This window comes from Callithrix jacchus, chromosome 7 (genome assembly GCF_049354715.1).
Source record: "Callithrix jacchus isolate 240 chromosome 7, calJac240_pri, whole genome shotgun sequence".
Taxonomy (NCBI): Eukaryota; Metazoa; Chordata; class Mammalia; order Primates; family Cebidae; genus Callithrix; species Callithrix jacchus.
In genome coordinates this window covers 17931464-17952288 of record NC_133508.1, presented here as the reverse complement: position 1 = coordinate 17952288, position 20825 = coordinate 17931464, and the positions used below count along the sequence as shown (strand labels likewise).

The window sequence follows — 20825 nt, the reverse complement described above, 5'->3', positions numbered from 1 at the left end:
AGTATCCCCAAACTTTTTTTTTTTCCTTCCCAGAAGAGAATGAGCTTTTTTCTCCCCACCCCAGTGGTGACACCCTCACCTCACTTGCTCTCCTCCCCTAATGGAACACAAAATATTGTCACAAAGATGTATTTTCCACTTTTCCTAAGATCAGATCCAATGTAAGTTGTTTGCAGGTATTTACCACCTGTATTTCTTCAGTTATTCATGCTGAAGTCTAAGTACAGTCAGACATTTCCCTTTGATGGTCATGTGAATGGTGTCTAAATATTTCACTTCATTGCCTTGCTTAGTGAATTTTAGGAGTCACCAAGTAGAAAACTCATTTTGTCCTTTTTAGGTTGATTTGGAACAGGATGCCAGGAGGGTTCACCTATGGTAAACTCCACTTCACTGCTTCACAACTTCTTGGAAATCAAGCTTGGACTAATCCAGTGGGATTGCTGAAGTCCCCATTCCAGGAGCTGTTGGAGGTAGAGAAAGCTCTGCTGATTTTTTACTAGCATTTGGAGCCTTTAATCCTAGCAATTAGTATCTCCTCTGCTGATCCTTAGCCACTCCCCATCTCACAATGATGGGAGACCCTTCACATGCCTGTAGTCCCAGGTATTTGGGAGGCTGAGGCAGGAGAATCATTTGAACCCAGGAGGCAGAGGTTGCAGTGAGCCAAGATCATGCCACTGCACTCCAGCCTGGGCAACAGAGTAAGACTCCATCTAAAAAAAACAAAAAAAAGAGAGACATTACAGAGCGGATGATAGACTCTGTGTGTGTCTGTGTGCACGTGGTGGTGTTTATAACTGGTAGGCTTTGTCATAGAGTCGCCCAGGCTGGAGTGATTCTCCTGCTGAGGCAGGAGAATCCCTTGAACCCAGGAGGTGGATTCAAGGGATTCTCCTGCCTCAGCCTCACCTTCTGAGTAGCTGGGACTACTACTGCCTATTTTATGTTTTCTGTAACATTTGCTTGAGTTACAATTAGGAAGTTGTGTGTGTGCACACGTGTGTATAATGTGCCATGAACACCCCTTGTGCTCCATAACCAAAGCCCTATTCCCCTATTGCATTTCTCCCTCTATATTTGAATTTTGTTATTTTATTCTCATTATTTATGAAGGGATTATATGACCTAAAAAAAAAAAAACTTGAAAAATGTGGAAAAGTTCTCCAAACTCTCAACAATCTGCTTTCTCAGCGAAAGCTCTGCCAAACCTCAATAATTTTAAATGGTAATGATCAAGTCATAATTCTTTTTCATTCTACTCAAAGATAATTGTAGTCATTGTAGTAATGAGCATGGAGAACAAATGTCTGCTTTATGTTCCCTGAGCCAAGACCACACTGCTTTCAAAAAGATCAGTTCATCACAATAGTGGACTTGGTAATTTCCTAGGTGCTAATGCACTTCCCATGAAATGAGCAAAAGAATAGTTTTAAATATACATCAGTTTCCATAATTATTTTATGTAATCCTTCATGGAGAATGAATGAATCAGAGCAACGTTGCATTGTCCCAAAATTTTGCAGAAAATCACAAAACTGACATATGTAAATTTAAGCAATTCTGTGTCCCTGAAAAAAGAATGAGTTAAGTGTCATAAACATTAAAAGATCATTATATTCACAAATGTTTCCATTAATTAGTAAAAACCAGATTAATTCTACAGTGTTCTGTTTTAAACTGATATGCTGAAGCTATAAAATGTAATGGGAGCTAGCATTAGGGGCATGAGAATCTCGCCAACTTGTCCATCCTCAACGCGCCTCTGTGTCTCACCCCTCTCCTCATTTTTATGACTTCCACATTAATCCCGCCCTCCAGATAAATTCTGCTGGCCTAGCAGAAATACCACATAAGGATTATTGCACTCAAGATAAAAGAGCAGCCCGCTATTAAAAAGATTAAATCAACATTCCCAAACTTGCCACTTAAGGCCTTCTATCAATGTCCCTTCCTTTACCCAGCCACTTTCCTCCAAGGTCACCTGCTGGATAAGTGGAACCACCTTTTTTCCTTTTTTTTTTTTTTTAAAGACAGAGTCTTGCTCTAGAGTCTTGCTCTGTTGCCCAGGCTGGAGTGCAGTGGTGCCATCTTGGCTCACTGCAACCTCCACCTCCTGGGTTCAAGGGATTCTCCTGCCTCAGCCTCACCTTCTGAGTAGCTGGGACTACAGGCATGTGCCACCATGCCTTTTTTGTATTTTTAGTGGAGACAGGGTTTCACCCTGTTGATCAGGCTGGTCTCAAAGTCCTGACCTCAAATGATCTGCCCAGCTTGGCCTCCCAAAGTGCTGGGATTATAGGCATGGCAACTGCGCCTGGCCAGTGGAACCACTTTCTACAGTGTGCCCATACTGAGCCTTGGACAATTCCTAGTTTGGTACCTGCTGTGTACTTAACAGCACGTTACTGTGTTTTCTGTCCCATCTGGTCACACTTATCTTTGTAATGTTGTCTAACTCCAGCCCTCCAGATTTGTGCATTATGACTTCATTGTAAGTCAGAGAAAGTCAATAAACTTACTTTTTGACTTTTGAATTTTTGAAACTTTTGAATGTCCCCCATGGTCAAGAACAAGCATATCTGCACTAAATGCTTATTAAGCCTCTAACACAATGGAATTTGGATAAAGCTTGTAGGAATAAAAAGTGAATCTTGGTATAAGCATAGCAGTGAAATATTCTAATGTGGCAATGAGATGCATTTCAAGAATTTGGAGAAAAAATTAGAAAATAAGGGGATACATAAAGTCTGTACACTTAGTATAAAACCTTTAGCCACCTTTCCTAGTCCAGGTAGAAAACTGGAGAATCTTTTTCTGGACAAAGTGAATGTCCTCAGGGGAAAATGCCTTCAAAGATGGGCATCCAGGGTTCCCTAATGAAATTGCCAGTTTGTCATTTGGTCACTCTGTGACAAAGCCTACCAGTTATAAACACCACCACTTGCACACAGACACACACAGAGTCTATCATCTGCTCTGTAATGTCTTTTTTTTTTTTTTTTTTTTGAGATGGAGTCTCACTCTGTTGCCCAGTCTGGAGTGCAGTGGCATGATATCGGCTCACTGCAATCTCTGCCTCCTGGGTTCAAGTGATTCTCCTGCCTCAGCCTCCTAAATACCTGGGACTACAGGCATGTGCCACCACACCCAGCTAATCTGTGTATTTTTAGTTGAGATAGGATTTTACTGTGTTGGCCAGGATGGTCTCAATATCCTGACCTTGTGATCTGCCCTCCTCGGCCTCCCAAAGTGCTGGGATTACAGGTGTGAGCCACCCCGCTGGCCCATGATGTCTTATTTTTAAATATAAAGGAAGATTTAAGGATCTATAGGTATTTGAGGAAAGCCTCTAGTATGAAACAGAAAGCCCTAAACAAGCAATGGGAGAAAAAGAACTTAGAGAAAATAGCCCATACAGGAAACAAGAAAACATCAAAAAGCAATTATCTAAAAATTACTAGATGATGTTACAACTGTGAAACAAGAACAAAAAGAGGTTTTCAAATATAAAATGATAGCAACATTTTAAAACAAATTACTAGAAAATTAGAAGATAAAGACTTCCTCAGAAAGTAGAACAAAATAAGAAAAAGAGGTAGCAAATTGAATTAAGAGTTAAAAATTGGAGGATCAATCTAAGAAAAATATAGAAGCAAAAAAATGACACAATGGCAGGAACCACTTGACTCTCTTCATGAGTGAAGGTGTTTTCATGCACCTAGGTCACTTTAATGAGTGCACGGCTAATTGTCAGGGAGGGGGATCTTTGTAAAATGCAGATTCTAATTCAGCAGGTTGGTGGTAGCACCTGAGATTTTGCATTTCTGAGAAGCTCCTGAGTGATGCCTGTGCTGCGTCCGTGGACCATACTTGGAGTAGCAAGGTTCTAGTCTAGGCCATCTCTGCCTCTTCCATACTCCCATCTTAGTTGATTAAACCACTTGCAGAGAGTGAGGCCTGTGAAGCAGCAGAGTGGTGGATGTTCCTTAGAGCTCTGTGTATCCAACTCTGAACTTACTGGCTTTCCTCCAAAATCTTCTTCCCCTGGCTATTCTCTCAATTAATATCATCTCTTGCTTCCAATTTTCCAAGCAGGAAACCTTTGCATTAACTCATTAACTTCCCCCTCTAATAGTTCCTTTTTTTTTTTTTTTTTTTTGAGACAGAGCTTCCCTCTGTTGCTCAGGCTGGAGTGCAGTGGCATGATCTTGGTTTACTGTAACCTCCGCCTTCTGGGTTTGAGCGATTCTCCTGCCTCAGCCTCCTGAGTAACTGGGATTACAGGCACATGCCACCATACTTTGCTAATTTTTATATTTTTAGTGGGAGGGTTTCACCATGTTGGCCAGGCTGGTCTTGAAGTGATCTGCCCACTTAGGCCTCTCAAAGTGTTGAGATTATAGGTATGAGCCATCGTGCTCAGCCAACTTCCTCCTCCTAATAGTTCTAATGAAATATTAACTGCCCAGGTATTTCTTAAAGAGATCCTGTTTCCTGAGTATCTTTCTCACTGTCTCCTCATCTGTCTGTCCATTGCCTTAAGCCTCTCCAGGTCACATCTCTTTAAACGTACTCTAACCTCCTTGCTAAGTCTGGTCTCAGATGTGGCTCCGCAGGGATGCTTATAAAATGCAAACATGACCATGTTAATCTCCTCTTTAAGAGACTCTCATAATTCTCCATTTTTAAAAGTAAATAAAATCTAAGCTCATTAAAATGACATTTCAAAGTCTTTCTTGATTTGGCTTCCTGTCCATTTTTAAAACTTCATCTCCCACATGTACACACTGCTTAGCCCTGCCAAGCTACTTTCTGCTGGAAACCTTTGTATACACCATTGCTCTGCCTGAAACTCCTCACTCCGCTCTTTTACCTTGGGAACTACTCAGACGGACTCCTGGGAAGCCTGCATTCCCTTCCAGGCAGAGTTGATTCTGTCCTCCATTGTTCTCCAGTAAAGCTGTGTGTGTGTGTCTCTCTCTCTCGTCTCTTTTTTGTCCTTAGCCATATTCTGATTACTATGACCCCTTCTTAACTCTAAATTCCCCTCATGTGAAATTCTAGTATACTGGGATTAACTTTCATATACGTTTTTGATGACCACAGAAATTTTTATTTGTGAATTCTGTGGGAATTATTTAAAGGAGGAGCAAAGAACTGAGGGTTCAAAATATAAAGGGAGACGAAGTGGATGTCACAGAAGGAGAAAAGGTTTCACAGAGATATCTTGAAAAAGATTTAAAAAAAAGAGAGAAAGAAGGAGTTCATTCTGATTCTTGCAGCTACATTCAGGTGGTTTTGGAAGGAGAGAAGGAGGGAGAGAAGGGAGCTTTTCTGTGAGAAAAGCTTGGAGCCAGGATGAAGAACAAAGAGAAAGGTGAGACCATGTGGCAGGACTGGGAGCAGAAGTCAGCAGGTCATGAATGACTGAATAGCAGTACACTGAACATTTGGGTCCCACCTGCAACAAAGCAAAACACCTATGCACGCATCTTGCTGAAGTCAAAGAGAGCAAAGGCTGATGAGTAGAAATGAAGAGTACAGCAGACACCATTATAAACTTAAAGTATACAACATGCCATTGATGTCATCAGTGTTCTGACCTAAGGGTTTTATTTTAATGAATGCATAAAAATGTGCAGAAGGGTTCCTTAGATAGACTCTCCATCTAGGACCCCTCCTGCAAATACTGAGGAGCCCCCAGAGCAGACTCCCTGTCCAAGGGTTCCATTGCCAGCACCCCATAAGAAAGCTTCCTCACCCTGATTGCTCAGTTCTACTCACAGATAAGACCATTTCCTTTGGATTGCCTGCTCTTAAAAACTCTTGGATTTAAATGTGATCTTGCTCTCCACCCACCAATGTGGAGTTGTTCTGTGCTTCCTGGGGTCACCTTGCCTTGTTCTTAGATATCAATTAAACTTTGCCTCATACCTCTAACTCCAGGTCAGCTATCTTCTTCCTCCCTCAGAGTCCCCAATTCATCTCTCTGCTCTGAAATTCTCTTTTATGGGAGACCTGGTCAGATACCTCTGCTTCTCCTTGTATCCAAGATTTTAAAGACAGCTGTGAATTCTTTTTATCATTTTTTTCTTTTAAGGAACCTAAACCCAAGAAAGGATAAAAGAGGGTGAGGATTATTATATTTCTTTATATGATATTGATAATAACAGCTTATATTTAATGAACACTTATTTTATGCCAGAAACCAAATGTGCTAAACACTTTACATACCTTCAGTGCTGTTATTATCTGTCTGCTGATGAAAAAACAAGGTTTCATGGTCAGTAAGTGATGGAGCTAGACTTTGAACCCATATAAATGAGCCTCAGACCCATGTTCTTTACCTTCAACCATGTGGTCTTCCCTAGACTGGAGCCTCTAGAAAGGAGGATCTGCAATTTACTACATTCCTTTTTTTTTTTTTTTTCTTTTTTTTTATTGCATTTTAGGTTTTGGGGTACATGTGCAGAGCATGCAATACAGTTGCATAGGTACACACATGGCAGTGTGTTCTGTTTGCTTTCAACCCTTCACCCACATTTGGCGTTTCTCCCCAGGCTATCCCTTCCCACCTCCCCCTCCCACTGGCCCTCCCCTTTTCCCCCCAACAGACCCCAGTGTTTAGTACTCCCCTCTCTGTGTCCATGTGTTCTCATTTTTCATCACCCGCCTATGAGTGAGAATATGCAGTGTTTCATTTTCTGTTCTTGTGTCAGTTTGCTGAGAATGATGTTCTCCAGATTCATCCATGTCCCTACAAACGACACAAACTCATCATTTCTGATTGCTGCATGATATTCCATGGTGTATATGTGCCACATTTTCCCAATCCAGTCTATCATCAATGGGCATTTGGGTTGATTCCAGGTCTTTGCTATTGTAAACAGTGCTGCAATAAACATTCGTGTGCATGTGTCCTTATAGTAGAATGATTTATAGTCCTTTGGGTATATACCCAGTAATGGGATTGCTGGGTCAAATGGAATTTCTATTTCTAAGGCCTTGAGGAATCGCCACACTGTCTTCCACAATGGTTGGACTAATTTACACTCCCACCAACAGTGTAAAAGTGTTCCTTTTTCTCCACATCCTCTCCAGCATCTGTTGTCTCCAGATTTTTTAATGATCGCCATTCTAACTGGCGTGAGATGGTATCTCAATGTGGTTTTGATTTGCATCTCTCTGATGACCAGTGACGATGAGCATTTTTTCATATGATTGTTGGCCTCATATATGTCTTCTTTCGTAAAGTGTCTGTTCATATCCTTTGCCCACTTTTGAATGGGCTTGTTTGTTTTTTTCTTGTAAATCTGTTTGAGTTCTTTATAAATTCTGGATGTCAGCCCTTTGTCAGAGGGTAAACTGCAAAAATTTTTTCCCATTCTGTTGGTTGCCGATTCACTCTAGTGACTGTTTCTTTTGCCGTGCAGAAGCTGTGGAGTTTGATTAGGTCCCATTTGTCTATTGTGGCTTTTGTTGCCAATGCTTTTGGTGTTTTGTTCATGAAGTCCTTGCCTACTCCTATGTCCTGGATAGTTTTGCCTAGATTTCCTTCTAGGGTTTTTATGGTGCCAGGTCTTATGTTTAAGTCTTTAATCCATCTGGAGTTAATTTTAGTGTAAGGTGTCAGGAAGGGGTCCAGTTTCTGCTTTCTGCACATGGCTAGCCAGTTTTCCCAACACCATTTGTTAAATAGGGAATCCTTTCCCCATTGCTTGTTTTTGTCAGGTTTATCAAAGATTGTATAGTTGTAGATATGTTGTGTTGCCTCCGGTGCCTCTGTTTTGTTCCATTGGTCTATATCTCTGTTTTGGTAATTTACTACATTCCTATTCCCATCATCTTACAAGTGGTTAATACGTAAAGGGCACATGCAGAATATTAGTGGAATACATTCCGGATTAGGGAACAGACAGGAGCTTTACTAGTCAATGAAAGATAGAATTTCAGGTCTACGGAATGTGTACCTTGCGGAGGAGAAGAAGGGAATTATTTACCATCTAAATCTGAAGGTCATGGATTCTATACGACTTGAATTCATCTTTGCTGAAGAAATTCTGAATAGAGTAAGTAAACAGAATGAGTGACAATGGCATGGAAACAGCGATTGATTTTTATATTGCTTTTCACAGAGTCAACACATGCAGACAGTCTGACTTGCCTATTGATCTGAGCTAGAGTTGAGTGAGTGAGCTGGATGTAAAATTACCAACTCATCACTAAAAGTCAGTCAGACCTTGAAAGAATATTACTTTCTTTTTTTCTAACATGAGGGACAATGAAGAATTGAATGCTTATATTGGGAGCTAAGAGATTACCTTTACTTTGTGGAGTAATAAACACATTAATGAAACAAGGAAATCCTGTAAAAGAGGAAGTCTTTATTAAGATCGTGATGGAGGCCTTTTCTGTTTCACTGGAAAGATTTGCCAAGTTCAGTGATCTTTAGGAAAGTATAATTATGAAAATAGTTACATCCAGAGCTCAGAGAATTCAAATTGTCCTTTTTATTGAAAGACTCTAGCCCAGTCTATTTTATCCTATTCGAAACTTGCCAAGTATTTTATATTGTCATTTTCCCTCCACCCCAAGCCAAGTTGTTAAGCTTTCAAACCAACAAATTTATTATGATAAATGTCATCTCAACTATTTATGTAAAGGCTATTGGACATCTTTTCTTAGTGTTTAATACCAAATTAATATTTTGTATCATCCTGATATATGAAGACATTTATAAATATAGAAGTGAAATTTTTTTTTGAGACAGTCTCACTCTGTTGCCCAGCCTGGAATGCAATGGAGCAGTCTCGGCTCACTGCAACCTCTGCCTCCTGGGTTCAAGTGGTTCACCTGCCTCAGCCTCCCAAGTAGCTGAGATTATAGGCACCTGCCACCACACCCAACTAATTTTTGTATTTTTAGTAGAGATGGGGTTTCACCATGTTGGCCAGCCTGGTCTCAAACTCCTGACCTTGTAATCCACCCGCTTTGGCCTCCCAAAGTGCTGGTATTACAGGCATGAGCCATTGTGCCTGGTGAGAAATAATTTTAATCAGTTTTGTTGTGAGGTAATTTACACTTATCAAAGGTGATCTATTTTAAGTATACAGCTTTATGAGTTTGATGAATTTATACAGTCATGTAACCACCATCACTACAATCATGATACAGAACATTTTTATCACCTTAAATGTTTACTCATTCCTCCTTGCAGTCACTCTCCTCCCCAACTCCTGGCCTCTGATTTGCTGTTTATCAACATAGTTTTGGCTTTACTAGATTTTCATATGGAATCATACAATATGGAATCACTTAGGAAGTAGTCTTTTGCGTCTTACTTATTGCTGTCCTTGAAAAATATTCTTGAGCAAACAAAGTGACATGCCACATGCTGGCAGAAAAATATTTGAAAATTCTTGTATCTAGAATATATGAGTTCTTACATTCAATAAAAGACAACAAAATTTTTAAAAAATAGGCAAAATAGCTAAACAGACAGTTTACCAAAGAAGATAGACAAATGGCAGATATACATAAAAAGATGCCCAACATCTTTGGTCATTCGGGAACTATAAATGAAAATCACAATGAGATACCTGTGTTGACACAAAGACCTGTTCACAAATGTTCATAGCAGCTGTATTTATAATAGTCCTAAACTAGAAACAACTCTAGTGTTTATCAGCTGATGAGTAGATAAGCAAACTATGGGATAGCCATATGATGAAATAGTACTCCATAATAAAAGGGAACCAATTGCAGTACAGAACAGCCAAATTACAAAAGCATTATGTTGAGTGAAGGAGGCAGATACAAAAGAGTATATAGAAGAAATTGGGAAGGTTTAAAAAAATTTTTAAAAGCAGCGACTATTTGAGTATCACAAGTAAAGTATTATATGCTATGGTACATAATCATCCAGTCCTCAAAGAGCCTGCATAATAAGACACAAAGAGACTTGTCTAAGAGCCTGCATGGTATTAACCAATACAGTAGTAATTACCTAGGGATTTTTCTTGGAAGTGAGATTTTATTGCTCTCCCTCGATTTCAGTTTTGTCTGTGTGCTCATGGAAAGTTTGAGTGCATCAATAGTTGATTTTACAATCAAAATGTAGACTATTTTCATCACTCTTAAGTGGTTTCTGTAGTCTCAGCACAGAGTCAGTAGGGATATCAATGGTTTATGCCCTCACACCATATATCCAGTTGGAAGGGTGTGGAAAGCGGAAGTGTATTCCACAGCTGTCCGTGGGTCCCACAGGGATGATGAAAAGTAAAAATTCCTGGAGCTTCACAGATCTAGGCAAGTGAGTGTTACTATGTTTTAGGTTACAACCTAGATGCAGTCTCCTCATAGAAGCCTGTCCTGGCCACTCAAAATAAGTATAAGTGACTTTTCCCCGCCCCCGTCACACCATGGCATGTCACCCTTTTTTATTCCCCTCAACTTTCTTCAGTATTCGAACTACCCTGTTCATGTCTTTCTTTACTTTTATTACTGTCTGTTTTGCTGCTCCAGAATTCAAGCTCTCTGAAGACAAGGATCTGTGTCTTTTAGTAACTGCCACATCCCAATTCACAGCATGGAATCTGGCACAAATTAGATGTTCTAAGTAAGTATGATCTCAATGGAGCCAAATACAATTACATTCCAATGGGCTAGATAGTAGTGAATAGTAAAGATGTGGAGACACCGAGTAAAAAATAATCTTAAAAAAATTTCCTCATCTGTTTTAAGGACAAAGTGATATGAATTACTCAATACAATGTCTGGCACATCGCAAGATCTCAGAACTGTAGGAGTTACTGATAATAATGACACTGGGATAAATCACCTCATTGTAACAGTGGCACAAAACAGATCCATCCATCCCTTGCTTCTGTCACTCTAGAAAGAAATAACTTTTGTTCTTTTTACAAAGTATATTTTCTTTCTTTCTTTTTTTCTTGAGAAAGAGTCTCACTCTGTCACCCAGGCTGGAGTGCAGTGGTGTGATTGAGGCTCACTGCAACCTCCGCCTCCCAGTTCTCCTGCCTTAGCCTCCTGAGTAGCTGGGATTACAGATGCGCTCTGCCAGGTCCAGCTAATTTTTGTATTTTTAGTAGAGATGGAGTTTCACCATGTTGGTCAGGCTAGTCTTGAACTCCTGGCCTTGTGATCCACCTGCCTCAGCTTCCCAAAGTGCTAGGATTATAGGTGTGAGCTGTGAGCCACCGTGCCCAGCCACAAAGTGTGTTTTCTTTATTTAAACATCTTGTTGCTCCCCTACCCATTTTTTTGTCACTGCCCAAGAATGTTGGACGTTAGAACCAAAACCCCAAACTTGAAGTCTTCTTTCTTTTTTTCATGTCTTAGATCATAGAAAATTTAGTAAAGTTGTAGTTCTCTCTGGCTTTCTAAATTGAATGCTATGGTTTGACTGCCTAGTGTAATAATAGAAGCGAGGCTTGGATTATTGTAACTTTAAAGTCATGTATTCAACCCAAAATACCATTTGTTGCATTAAATCTGTTATTATTATTTTTTAAAAAACAACAAAATCTTAAAATACCCCTCATCACTTAACCTCAGAATCAGTTCAGATAAAGAGCAACTTGCAAGCCATTTGCATTTTTGTTTTATGATAGTGGCTGAATAGAAACAGGTATAAAACAATGTTAGGTTTCTTCATAACATCAAATAGAACAGCCTAATTTAAGAAGATGAGTTTCAGTAGATACTATTTAAGATTTTACATGAAACTTCTAAGCTTATCAGATTGTCTCTCGAGTTTTTGAAATGAGCAAATCTACAGGCAAAAGTATTTTTTCTTTTCTTAAGACAGTTCCTATAGCAAGCTGTTCCTGTTCCATTTTCATAAGTGTGGATTCATTTTAAAAGATTGTTATAAAATATACATAACATAAAGTTTACCATTTTATGCATTTTTAAGTATATAGTTCAGTAGCATTAAGTATATTCATATTTTACAACCATCATCAGAACTTTTTTTTTTTTTAATCTTTCCAAAGTAAAGCTCTGTACCCATTAAATAGTGGCTTCCCATTCCTTCTTATTCCAATTTCTGGTCACTATTCTACTTTCTGTCTTTCTGATTTTAGCATTCTAGAAATCTCATGTAAGTGGAATCATATATTATTTTTTCCTGTAACTGATTTATTTCTAGATGTCTTCAGGTTCACTCATGCTGTAGCGTCAACATTTCTCACAGTTTCAAGGCTGAATAATATTTCATGTCTGTATATACCACATATTGTTTATGCATTCATCTGTTGATGGACACTGGGTTGCTTTCACATTTTTGGCTGTTGTGAATAAAGCTGCTGTGAAGATGGTTGTACAAATGTCTCTTTCAGATTCTCCTTTCAGTTCTTTTAGATATATACCCGGAAGTGAAATTGCTAGATCATATATGTTTCTGTGTTATATTTTGAGGCACTGTTATACCATTTTCCCTGGTAGCTACACCACTTTACATTCCCATCCATAGTGCCCAAGTGTTCCAGTTTCTCCGCATCCTCACCAACATTGGCTATTTTTTGTTTTTTTCGATGATGGCCATCTTAATGGGTGTGAAGTAGAATCTCATTGTGGCTTTGATTTACATTTTCCTAGTGATATTGAATATCTTTTCATGTGCCTTTTTTTTGGGCCATTTTTCTATGTTCTTTGGAGAAATGTCTATTTGGGTTGTTTGTCCATTTTTCTTTTTTTGAATTGAGTTTGCTGTTTTCTGTTGTTGAGTCTGGGAGTTCTGTGTATATTTTGTATATTAACTCTTTATCATATATATGATTTGCAAATATTTTCTTCCATTCTGTGAGTTGATGGTATTTTTTTGATGCACAAACATTTTTAATTTTGATGTATTCCAATTTATACCTTTTGGTTTGTTTTCTTTCTTTCTCTCTTTTTCTTTTCTTTCTTTGCCCATGCTTTTGGTATCACACTCAAGAAATCATTGCCAAATCCAAGGTCATAAATTTTTATTCTTTTCTTCTGAGTTTTTATCTTACAGTTTTAGATTTCTGAACCATTATGAGTTAATTTTATAGTTTTAGCTCTTGGACTTAGATCTTTGAACCTTTTTGAGTTATGGTATTAGGTAAGACTCCAAATTATTTTTTATATGGAGATCTATTTTTCCTAGCACTGGGTAGAACTGGAACTCCTCTGCAAGGGAGGTGAGGAAGGAGGGGAACAGAGAAAGGAGTAGATATGACCAGTTTGCTTCTGTTGAAACATAGTTACTTCTTAAACAAAGATTGTTTTAGTGGATGTTTTCAAAGCTGGTGGTTACTGTTTCAAAGGTCAAATAGATAATGATTAAGTTGTGCATCACTTGAGGTAGATTTTGACCTCTCACAAGTTGAAGAGTACTGAAGATCTAAGATCATTTACATCCCTCTGGAAGAAAAAATAACATAGCCCTCTAGGGCAAAGAAGAAACAGTTCTGAACAGTTACAGGATAGTCCATGGTTCAAAGTACACCTGTCTGGTTTGCTGTTCTTCAAAATCCCTTACTCGATTGCAGTGGCCTCTTACCTGCCAACCTGGGAGGTTGGTGATGAACATGTCTTCACCTTTTCTTTGGACTCTTGTTACCTTATTGACATTTGCTGAATTAGATGGAGAAGGTAGAGGACTTGAGCTGCAGCTACATAAAAGAAGCACTGATCTCCAACAGTAAGTAGACACATGGGTCATGCCTGCTCAAGGACTAGGCTAGTTCCTCACCAGTTTTCCCAAATAGCCAGATAAACAAAGGGGCAATTTTTCTTGAGGAGGATTGTATTGAGAAGTAAACAGGGAAAAATATTTAGAGTGAGGCATGAAATTATTTTTCTAAACACAAATTATTCATCTCTCATTTTGCAAATAATCTGTTTGCAGTTGCCAGGAAGTATCTTCAAGAAATGTGCAGAGAAAGAAATGGCTGATGAGCAGGGACAGTTGGATTGAGTTGATCAAAAAGTGAAGATTTGTATAGTGCTTAGTTATTCAGTTAGAAACTTTATTATTTTAGTTTAAAAATTATACCTGCTAATTGCTGATGCATTCTCTGGTTTCAATTATATAGGCCTCGAATTGCTGCAGAGAGGGGAAATTTGGTGTTTCTTACGGGCTCTGCCCAAAACATTGAGTTTAGAACTGGATCCCTGGGAAAAATTAAATTAAATGATGAAGACTTCAGCGAATGTTTACATCAGGTAATACACTAGAAATATCTTGAATTCATTTCATATATCCATATATAGTGACTTAATTGAACAAGTCTAGATTAATCTGTACTTTGAATCTTTTAAAATTATTATTGTTTATTAATACATAGTAGATACACATGTTTTTGGGTACATGTGATAATTTGATACATTTATATACTGTGTAAAGTTCAAATTGGGGCAATTCGGTTATCCATCACCATAAATATTTACCTTTTCTTCATGCTAAGAACATTTGGATTGTTCTCTTCTAGCTATTTTGAAATGTACAATAGATTAATTTAACTATAGTCACCCTACTGGTCTATCAAACACTCGGTCTTATTTCTTCTGTCTAAGTATATATTGTACTCATTCATCAACCTGTCTTCAACCTCATTCCCCCTTCCTAGTGTACCTTGAATCTTTAGCATAGAGAACATAATTGGGCATCAGACATGTTCTTGTAAAAGACAATGGCCTGGGGTTAATGGTGGATAGAGGGAGTATGCTAGAAGAAAGAGGCTCATTGTTCCAGACAATGCACCCTAGTCCAGAGAAGGCATGGAGGGTAGAACTGAAACTCCTCCACAGGGAATGCAAGGAAGGAGGGGACCAAGGGTATGTGGAGACGTGACCAGTTTACTTTGGCCACAGAGCAGAACTGGCCAGTTATTCTCCTGCCTTACTGGGTGTTTTCAGTTCTCAATAATCACTGCATCTTTCAGTCCTAATGTTAGAAGTCAGCGTTTACTGTGGCCATCCACTGTGCTCAGCACTGTATGGATGTTACCTCATTTGACCTTCACAGCTGTCCTATGAGGTAGACTTTATTGTCACCCTAGTTTTACGAGAGGTAAAGGAACCCTGAAGCAGCTAAGTAACTTGCCCAAGACATGCAATAAATAGCTGAGCCAAGACTTAAGACCTAAATAGTCTGATTCCAAGCCAGGTTTCTTATAAGCACCCTAAACTGGTATTATAGGAGAACATACAAATGGAAAATACCTTGCTCTATTGTTAGGAAAACCATAAGTGGAATTGTGCTGTGGCTGTTTTAGCTCAGTATTTATTACACATGGCATTGTTTTGGTTTTTATAATAATAGGCAAGATCTTACTGCTTAAAGTAGAATACTACACAAGTTTTTAGTTATATTACTGTAAGATAGATATAATATTTTCACTAGTGCTCTTCATTTCTTCTTCTTTTTCTAAAATTAGATCCAGAAAAACAAAGATGATATTATAGAGTTAAAAAGGAGTGCAATTGGTCTGCCTCAAAATATATCTAGTCAAATCCATCAGCTTAATTCCAAGGTACGTCTGACATCGACATCATTAAGAGCTGATGAGTTCTCTTGAACTCATCAATTCAAAAGTTCTGTGAGTTCTCCTGACTTCAACTTTGTAAGTAACCGTTTTGCAGTGGCTCACTGCAAGTGAACAGATGATTAATATAAAAGCTGCCTATAATCCCAGCAATTTGGGAGGCCACAGTGGGAGGATTGCTTGAGCCCAGGAATTTGAGATCAGCCTGGGCAACATAGTGAGACCCTGTCTCTACCAAAAAAAAAAAAAAATAGCTGGGCATGGTGGCATGAGCCTGTACTCACAGCTACTTGGGAGGCTGAAGTGGGAGGATGGCTTGAGCCAGGGAGGTTGAGGCTGCAGTGGGCTATGATCATGCCACCGTTCTGTGCTCCAGCCTGGGAAACAGAATGAGACCTTGCTAAAAAAAGCAAGCAAGCAAGCAGAGGGAAAGGGAAAGGGAGGAGAGGTGAGGGGAAGAGAGGGGAGGGGAGGTGAGGGGAAGAGAGGGGAGGGGAGGGGAGGAGAGGGGAGGGGAGGGGAGGAGAGGGGAGAGGAGGAGAGGGGAGGGGAGGAGAGGGGAGGGGAGGGGAGGAGAGGGGAGGGGAGGGGAGGGAAAGGGAGGAAAGGGAAGGGAAGAAAGAAGGGAAGGAAAGGGAAGAAAGAAGGGAAGGGAAGAAAGAAGGGAAGGGAAGGGAAGAAAGAAGGGAAGGGAAGGGAAGAAAGAAGGGAAGGGAAGTAATGTCTTCCTCAAGTTCTGAGAGCAATGTTTTTATTGGCAAAGTGGATGTATCACTGAAATTTATGAAAATTCCCATAGTCACTGTGTACAGAGAAGCAATCAGTCAACTTATCAGTGGGTTGTAATTAAAAAAGAAACCTTAAAAAAACAGAAATCTGTGTGATAGGAGAGAATAGGAAGGAAGAAAATCCTGAGGGGAGAGGAATGAAGAGGAAAAAGGCAATAAAAGCAAGAATGAACAGACAAAGTGCGTCCCTAGCAGAGGGTGTTAGAAAAATATGTCATGGATATAACATCACATGTGAAATATCTTTGAAGCAGCTAATTGAAGCTTTTTCTTCCCCATTGCCAGCTTGTGGATCTTGAGAGAAAATTTCAAGGCTTGCAGCAGGTAGGTCTCATCCTGCTAGATACCTAACATCTTTCACAGAAAACATACTAGAATCACTAATAGAGCTGCTATTAGCATTTTAAGGGTGAATGGATGATTAATATCAAAAACTTGCTTTTTCCCATAATTTAATTCTTATCCCAGCATGTGTTTCCCGGGATGTAGATGCAGAGCTGAGTCTAAGACATGAAATGGTGAGGCTGAGGTCACTGAGCCTGTTAGGGCTGAGTTTGAAGCATGAAGCCCACATGCTTCTCCCTTTATCACTCTCTTTAGCTGTGTGTGCTGTGCTTGCTCAGCTAGTGACTCCCAACTTGCTGCTTCTCCCATCAGGGACTGGGGCTTGGAAAGCCAAGCATCCTCTCTGACACTTAGCTCAGAAGGCTAGGTGTATCACAAGATATTCCAAATTTTCTTAAAACTACATTTGCTGGTAATCAAACTTGAACAGTTTCTTAGTGAAAACATTCTACAACTGTACTACATGCTTGTAGACTTTATCTAAGTAAACTTAGGTTTTTTACCCTTTTGTAGGTAACTGGCCTTTTAAAGACTTTCATGGAAGCCATAGTTTGTATGCAGAGAAATGCACAGAATCTCCTCATATTTCAAAGTTAGTGTGAGGATTCCAATGTAAGAATTTCTGCATAAATCTTTAACTGTTCTGCTTATGCTTCAAACATTTTCCTCTGCTTTTAAGTTTGATCTCCCATGGTAAGGGACAGATACAGAAAAAGGAATCATGAGGATTGAGGCAGGTCCCACCATTCTGGCAAGGATTGCTGCTGCAAACCTTTTTGTCATTCGATGAACAAGTTTCACATATTCCTTTTCTCCACTTAGATAATACATTGACCCCTCCGCTGTCATTTTTTAGAGAGTAGCTGAGCGAATGATAATGAGTAAAGAACAGTGCTGTGGACCATGACACTGTACTCAAGTTTTGTCTCCTGGAGGGCTTCATTATTTTCAAGAGGGCAAAGACCGGAGGCCACACTCAGACAGTCCTCCTACCTGCATCCCTCAGGAGGAACACTGAATGATTTTCAAATGTGAATGCCTTTGTGCCTTTGGATAGGGCTAGTGCTCTGTGGCCACCACAGTCCCTGCCGCTCCCTATTCCTCTTCCTCCTGACAGTTGATTTCATTTTCTGCTGGGCCTCTGTAGGCTTTTTTTAGTCTCCAGACAATGTTGCTTTTGTCTTACAGAAAACCTTTGAATGAGTTTGTGGTTGATGTTCTCAAGAGCGTTCTTTGATGGACAGAGCCAATTGTGGTGCTAGCACAAAGATAGACAAGTAGAATAATGGAATTAAACAAGGTTCATAAAGAGACTCCTAGATGTACCGTCACCTAATTTATGACCAAGGTGGAGAAGGAATGGGCTTTGCAGAAAATGGTGTTAAGTCAGTTGGCTATCCTCTGGCTTTCCATTTCATCTGTAAAATGAATGAAACAGAACTAATACTAATTTTCTTTGTGAGTCACTATATATATAGTGTGTTGTGTTTGTATGTGTGTGTATATATGTAGACACGTGTGTGTGTGTGTGTGTGTGTGTGAAATGTAATGAACAGTTTGCCCCTATTTTAACCTTTTAAAAACAGAATTAGGTCGGGTATGGTAGCTCATGCCTGTAATCCGAGCACTTTAGGAGGCTGAGGTGAGTGGATTATGTGAGGTCAGGAGTTCGAGACCAGCCTGGCCAATAAGGTGAATCCCTCTCTTTGCTAAAAATTAAAAAATTAGCAGGCATGATGGCACACACCTGTAATCCCACTACTCAGGAGGCTGAGGCACAAGAATAGCTTGAACCCAGGAGGCAGAGGTTGCAGTGAGCCAAGATCACACCACTGCACTCCAGCTGGGTGACAGAGTGAGGCTCCGTCTCAAAAAGTTTTCCCTGCACCCAAAGGCAATAAAAATCTTACAAGATTGAAACTGGTAGCTGACATAAGGTCAGGTTCCCCAGGTTTTGTAGATGGAGTTGTAGACAAAGGTAGGTCTGTTTGTGATCTGGGCTGAAAGCAGTCAGGTGAGCAACAGGGTGAAGAGTATGTCTTAGCTGGCCACATTTCAAACAAAGGGACTTGGAGCAGAAAGAGTTCAGAGACTTTAACCCATGGAGCTGGGGCAGAGCAGCAGATGATCATATTTCAAAGGCTCATCTGGAGGGACCAAAGATAAGAATCACAAGTAAAAGAACCTACTGGAATCTCCATTTTTATTTTCTCTGTGCAGTAGGAATATTCATTATTATTTCCACACTTGAAACCTTTACTCTTGTCCACTGAGGTCTCTCTCGCAGGTGAATAATACTTTTCCGAGACAAAGTGAGAATCTTCTCCCCCCATACCTCATCCCACCCATGGTCAAAAGCATATTGAGAGTTAAGGAGTAGGAACAAGACCGATAATAGGAAATGCTTTTTGTTTTTTCACGGGAGAGGTGATTTGAAGAAGAACATAAGTAATAGCTTTGCAGTCTGGAGGGAGACCCCCATCGACTAAGAGTTAAATGTAATCCCCCACACACACCTGAATGGTATCGTGTCTTTTGTTGCTGCCGACTGCAGGTCATCTCACTGACTGTCCTGTCTTTGTTTCAGACTGTTGACAGAAAGGTCTGCAGCAGCAATCCTTGCCGGAACGGTGGAACCTGCCTCAACCTGCATGATTCCTTTTTTTGTATCTGTCCACCACAGTGGAAGGTGAGTCACTTGCTCTTTGGTTAAGAATGATGGGGGGTCAGCATCTGTGGTTTCCTTGGAATCATTCAGGCATACTTAATTCTCCATCCAAAGTTTCTAGGATTCTGTGGTCTCGTGAATCTAAATGAAGTACGCCATGTATGCTAAAATCCAAACAGTGGTGAGTTTGATTACAGAACCCACTGAACACTAAAGCCATTGAAAGGAGAGGTTCACTTGATTGGATAACTACCTGGAAGAGCATAGTATTTCTGTTAGAATTTATTTACATTGTTTAGCATTGGAAAGTACCAACCAAATCTTGGCATGCCTCTGTGAATTTTCTTTTTCTTTTTTTTTTTCTGGTAATGGTAAAACTTTTCCAGCATGCACATTAAAAAAAAAAGTTAAGTAAGTAAGTATTCCCAGACATAGTACCATGTGAACTGAGGATTCTATAATGTTTAGATAAGGATTCTCCTCCTGTGACTGCTGTGATCTTATGAAGAGCTCTTTGGTTCTATTAGGGGAAATCTGAGTTCTAGAGGAAGAATAACTAGGGCTTAACATTAGTATTATTGTATTTGGCTTTACTGAGGACTTATTCACCGTCCACATATAAATCCTTAAACATGTCGTGTGAATGTTGGCCTCAGATACTTCTGTGACCTGTGGCACCTGACTTTGTTTTTTATGTGATCACAGGGTCCTCTCTGCTCAGCTGATGTTAATGAATGTGAAATTTACTCAGGAACACCCTTGAGCTGCCAGAATGGAGGCACGTGTATAAATACAATGGGAAGTTACAGGTAACTTTTTTTTTTGGTAGATATTAGTTATATTTTTGAAGGCCTACAACATCCCATAGTTAAGAGCATCCTAAACTATCTATATTCCAGAAAAAGTTGATACTCCATGAAGAAATATTTAGCTCTTACTTAATGTCCATATAGCTATTTTTACTTAAGTGAAGAAAAGCTCCTGAGTCCTCTGTTCTCACCCTGTGAAGAAATCCTTGCTCTAACATCCCCAAGGAACTGGAAGGAGGCTCTTGTGATTGGCACAGAGAGTAAGCATGGCCTGGTGCAAGAGTAGCTGAAGCCTTAGGCAGAGCCAGAGCATTGAAGGGGAGCACTGAATGGCCTTAAGTAGAAAGGGGACACCCCACTATACCAGTGCTCCCCGGCTGTATTTGTTCCATATATTAGCAAGCTCATAGTTTTGAGTGAGGAGAGCTTTATTCAATGCTATGTCAAAATCTGACCACAACAAGGTCAAAGGTTAAACTGAGGTTCAATGAATAAAGTAACTCTCACTGCATTTCTTCAGTTAGCCACAGGTTCCTGACCACAGTCATCATCTGTCTTCTCTTCTGATTTATTCTGTCAAGTGACTTGTCCACAGCATTCTCCTGCTCAGCACAGGCATCACTTCCTGCAGGAAACCTTCCCTTCCCTTTTTAAGCAGAGTGAGGCATCTCAG

At 39.8% G+C, this 20825-nt stretch overlaps 2 protein-coding genes across 3 annotated transcripts in view; both read left to right on the top strand.

Annotated features, from left to right (window-relative positions):
• TRDMT1 (tRNA aspartic acid methyltransferase 1) overlaps window positions 1-13394 on the top strand; it is a 71852-nt gene extending 58458 nt beyond the window's left edge. The window contains exons 11-12 of one of the 2 annotated variants that reach the window (XR_004745496.3): window positions 341-473; window positions 10528-13394. Coding sequence is in view for 1 of the 2 variants with exons in the window: in XM_078329536.1 (XP_078185662.1) it covers window positions 341-345 (5 nt within the window). In the remaining variant the exon portion in view is untranslated. Of the gene's footprint in view, window positions 1-340; window positions 6675-10527 lie in introns of those variants that run through there. The other variant, XM_078329536.1, reaches the window with a different exon arrangement.
• Window positions 13395-13540: 146 nt separating this feature from the next.
• The window catches only part of CUBN (cubilin), a 281789-nt gene continuing 274504 nt past the window's right edge, over window positions 13541-20825 (top strand). Inside the window, exons 1-6 of the mRNA XM_035306864.3 lie at window positions 13541-13696; window positions 14091-14220; window positions 15435-15530; window positions 16616-16654; window positions 19263-19364; window positions 20049-20152. Of these exons, the coding sequence (XP_035162755.3) occupies window positions 13578-13696; window positions 14091-14220; window positions 15435-15530; window positions 16616-16654; window positions 19263-19364; window positions 20049-20152 (590 nt within the window). The 5' untranslated portion in view covers window positions 13541-13577. The remainder of the gene's footprint in view (window positions 13697-14090; window positions 14221-15434; window positions 15531-16615; window positions 16655-19262; window positions 19365-20048; window positions 20153-20825) is intronic.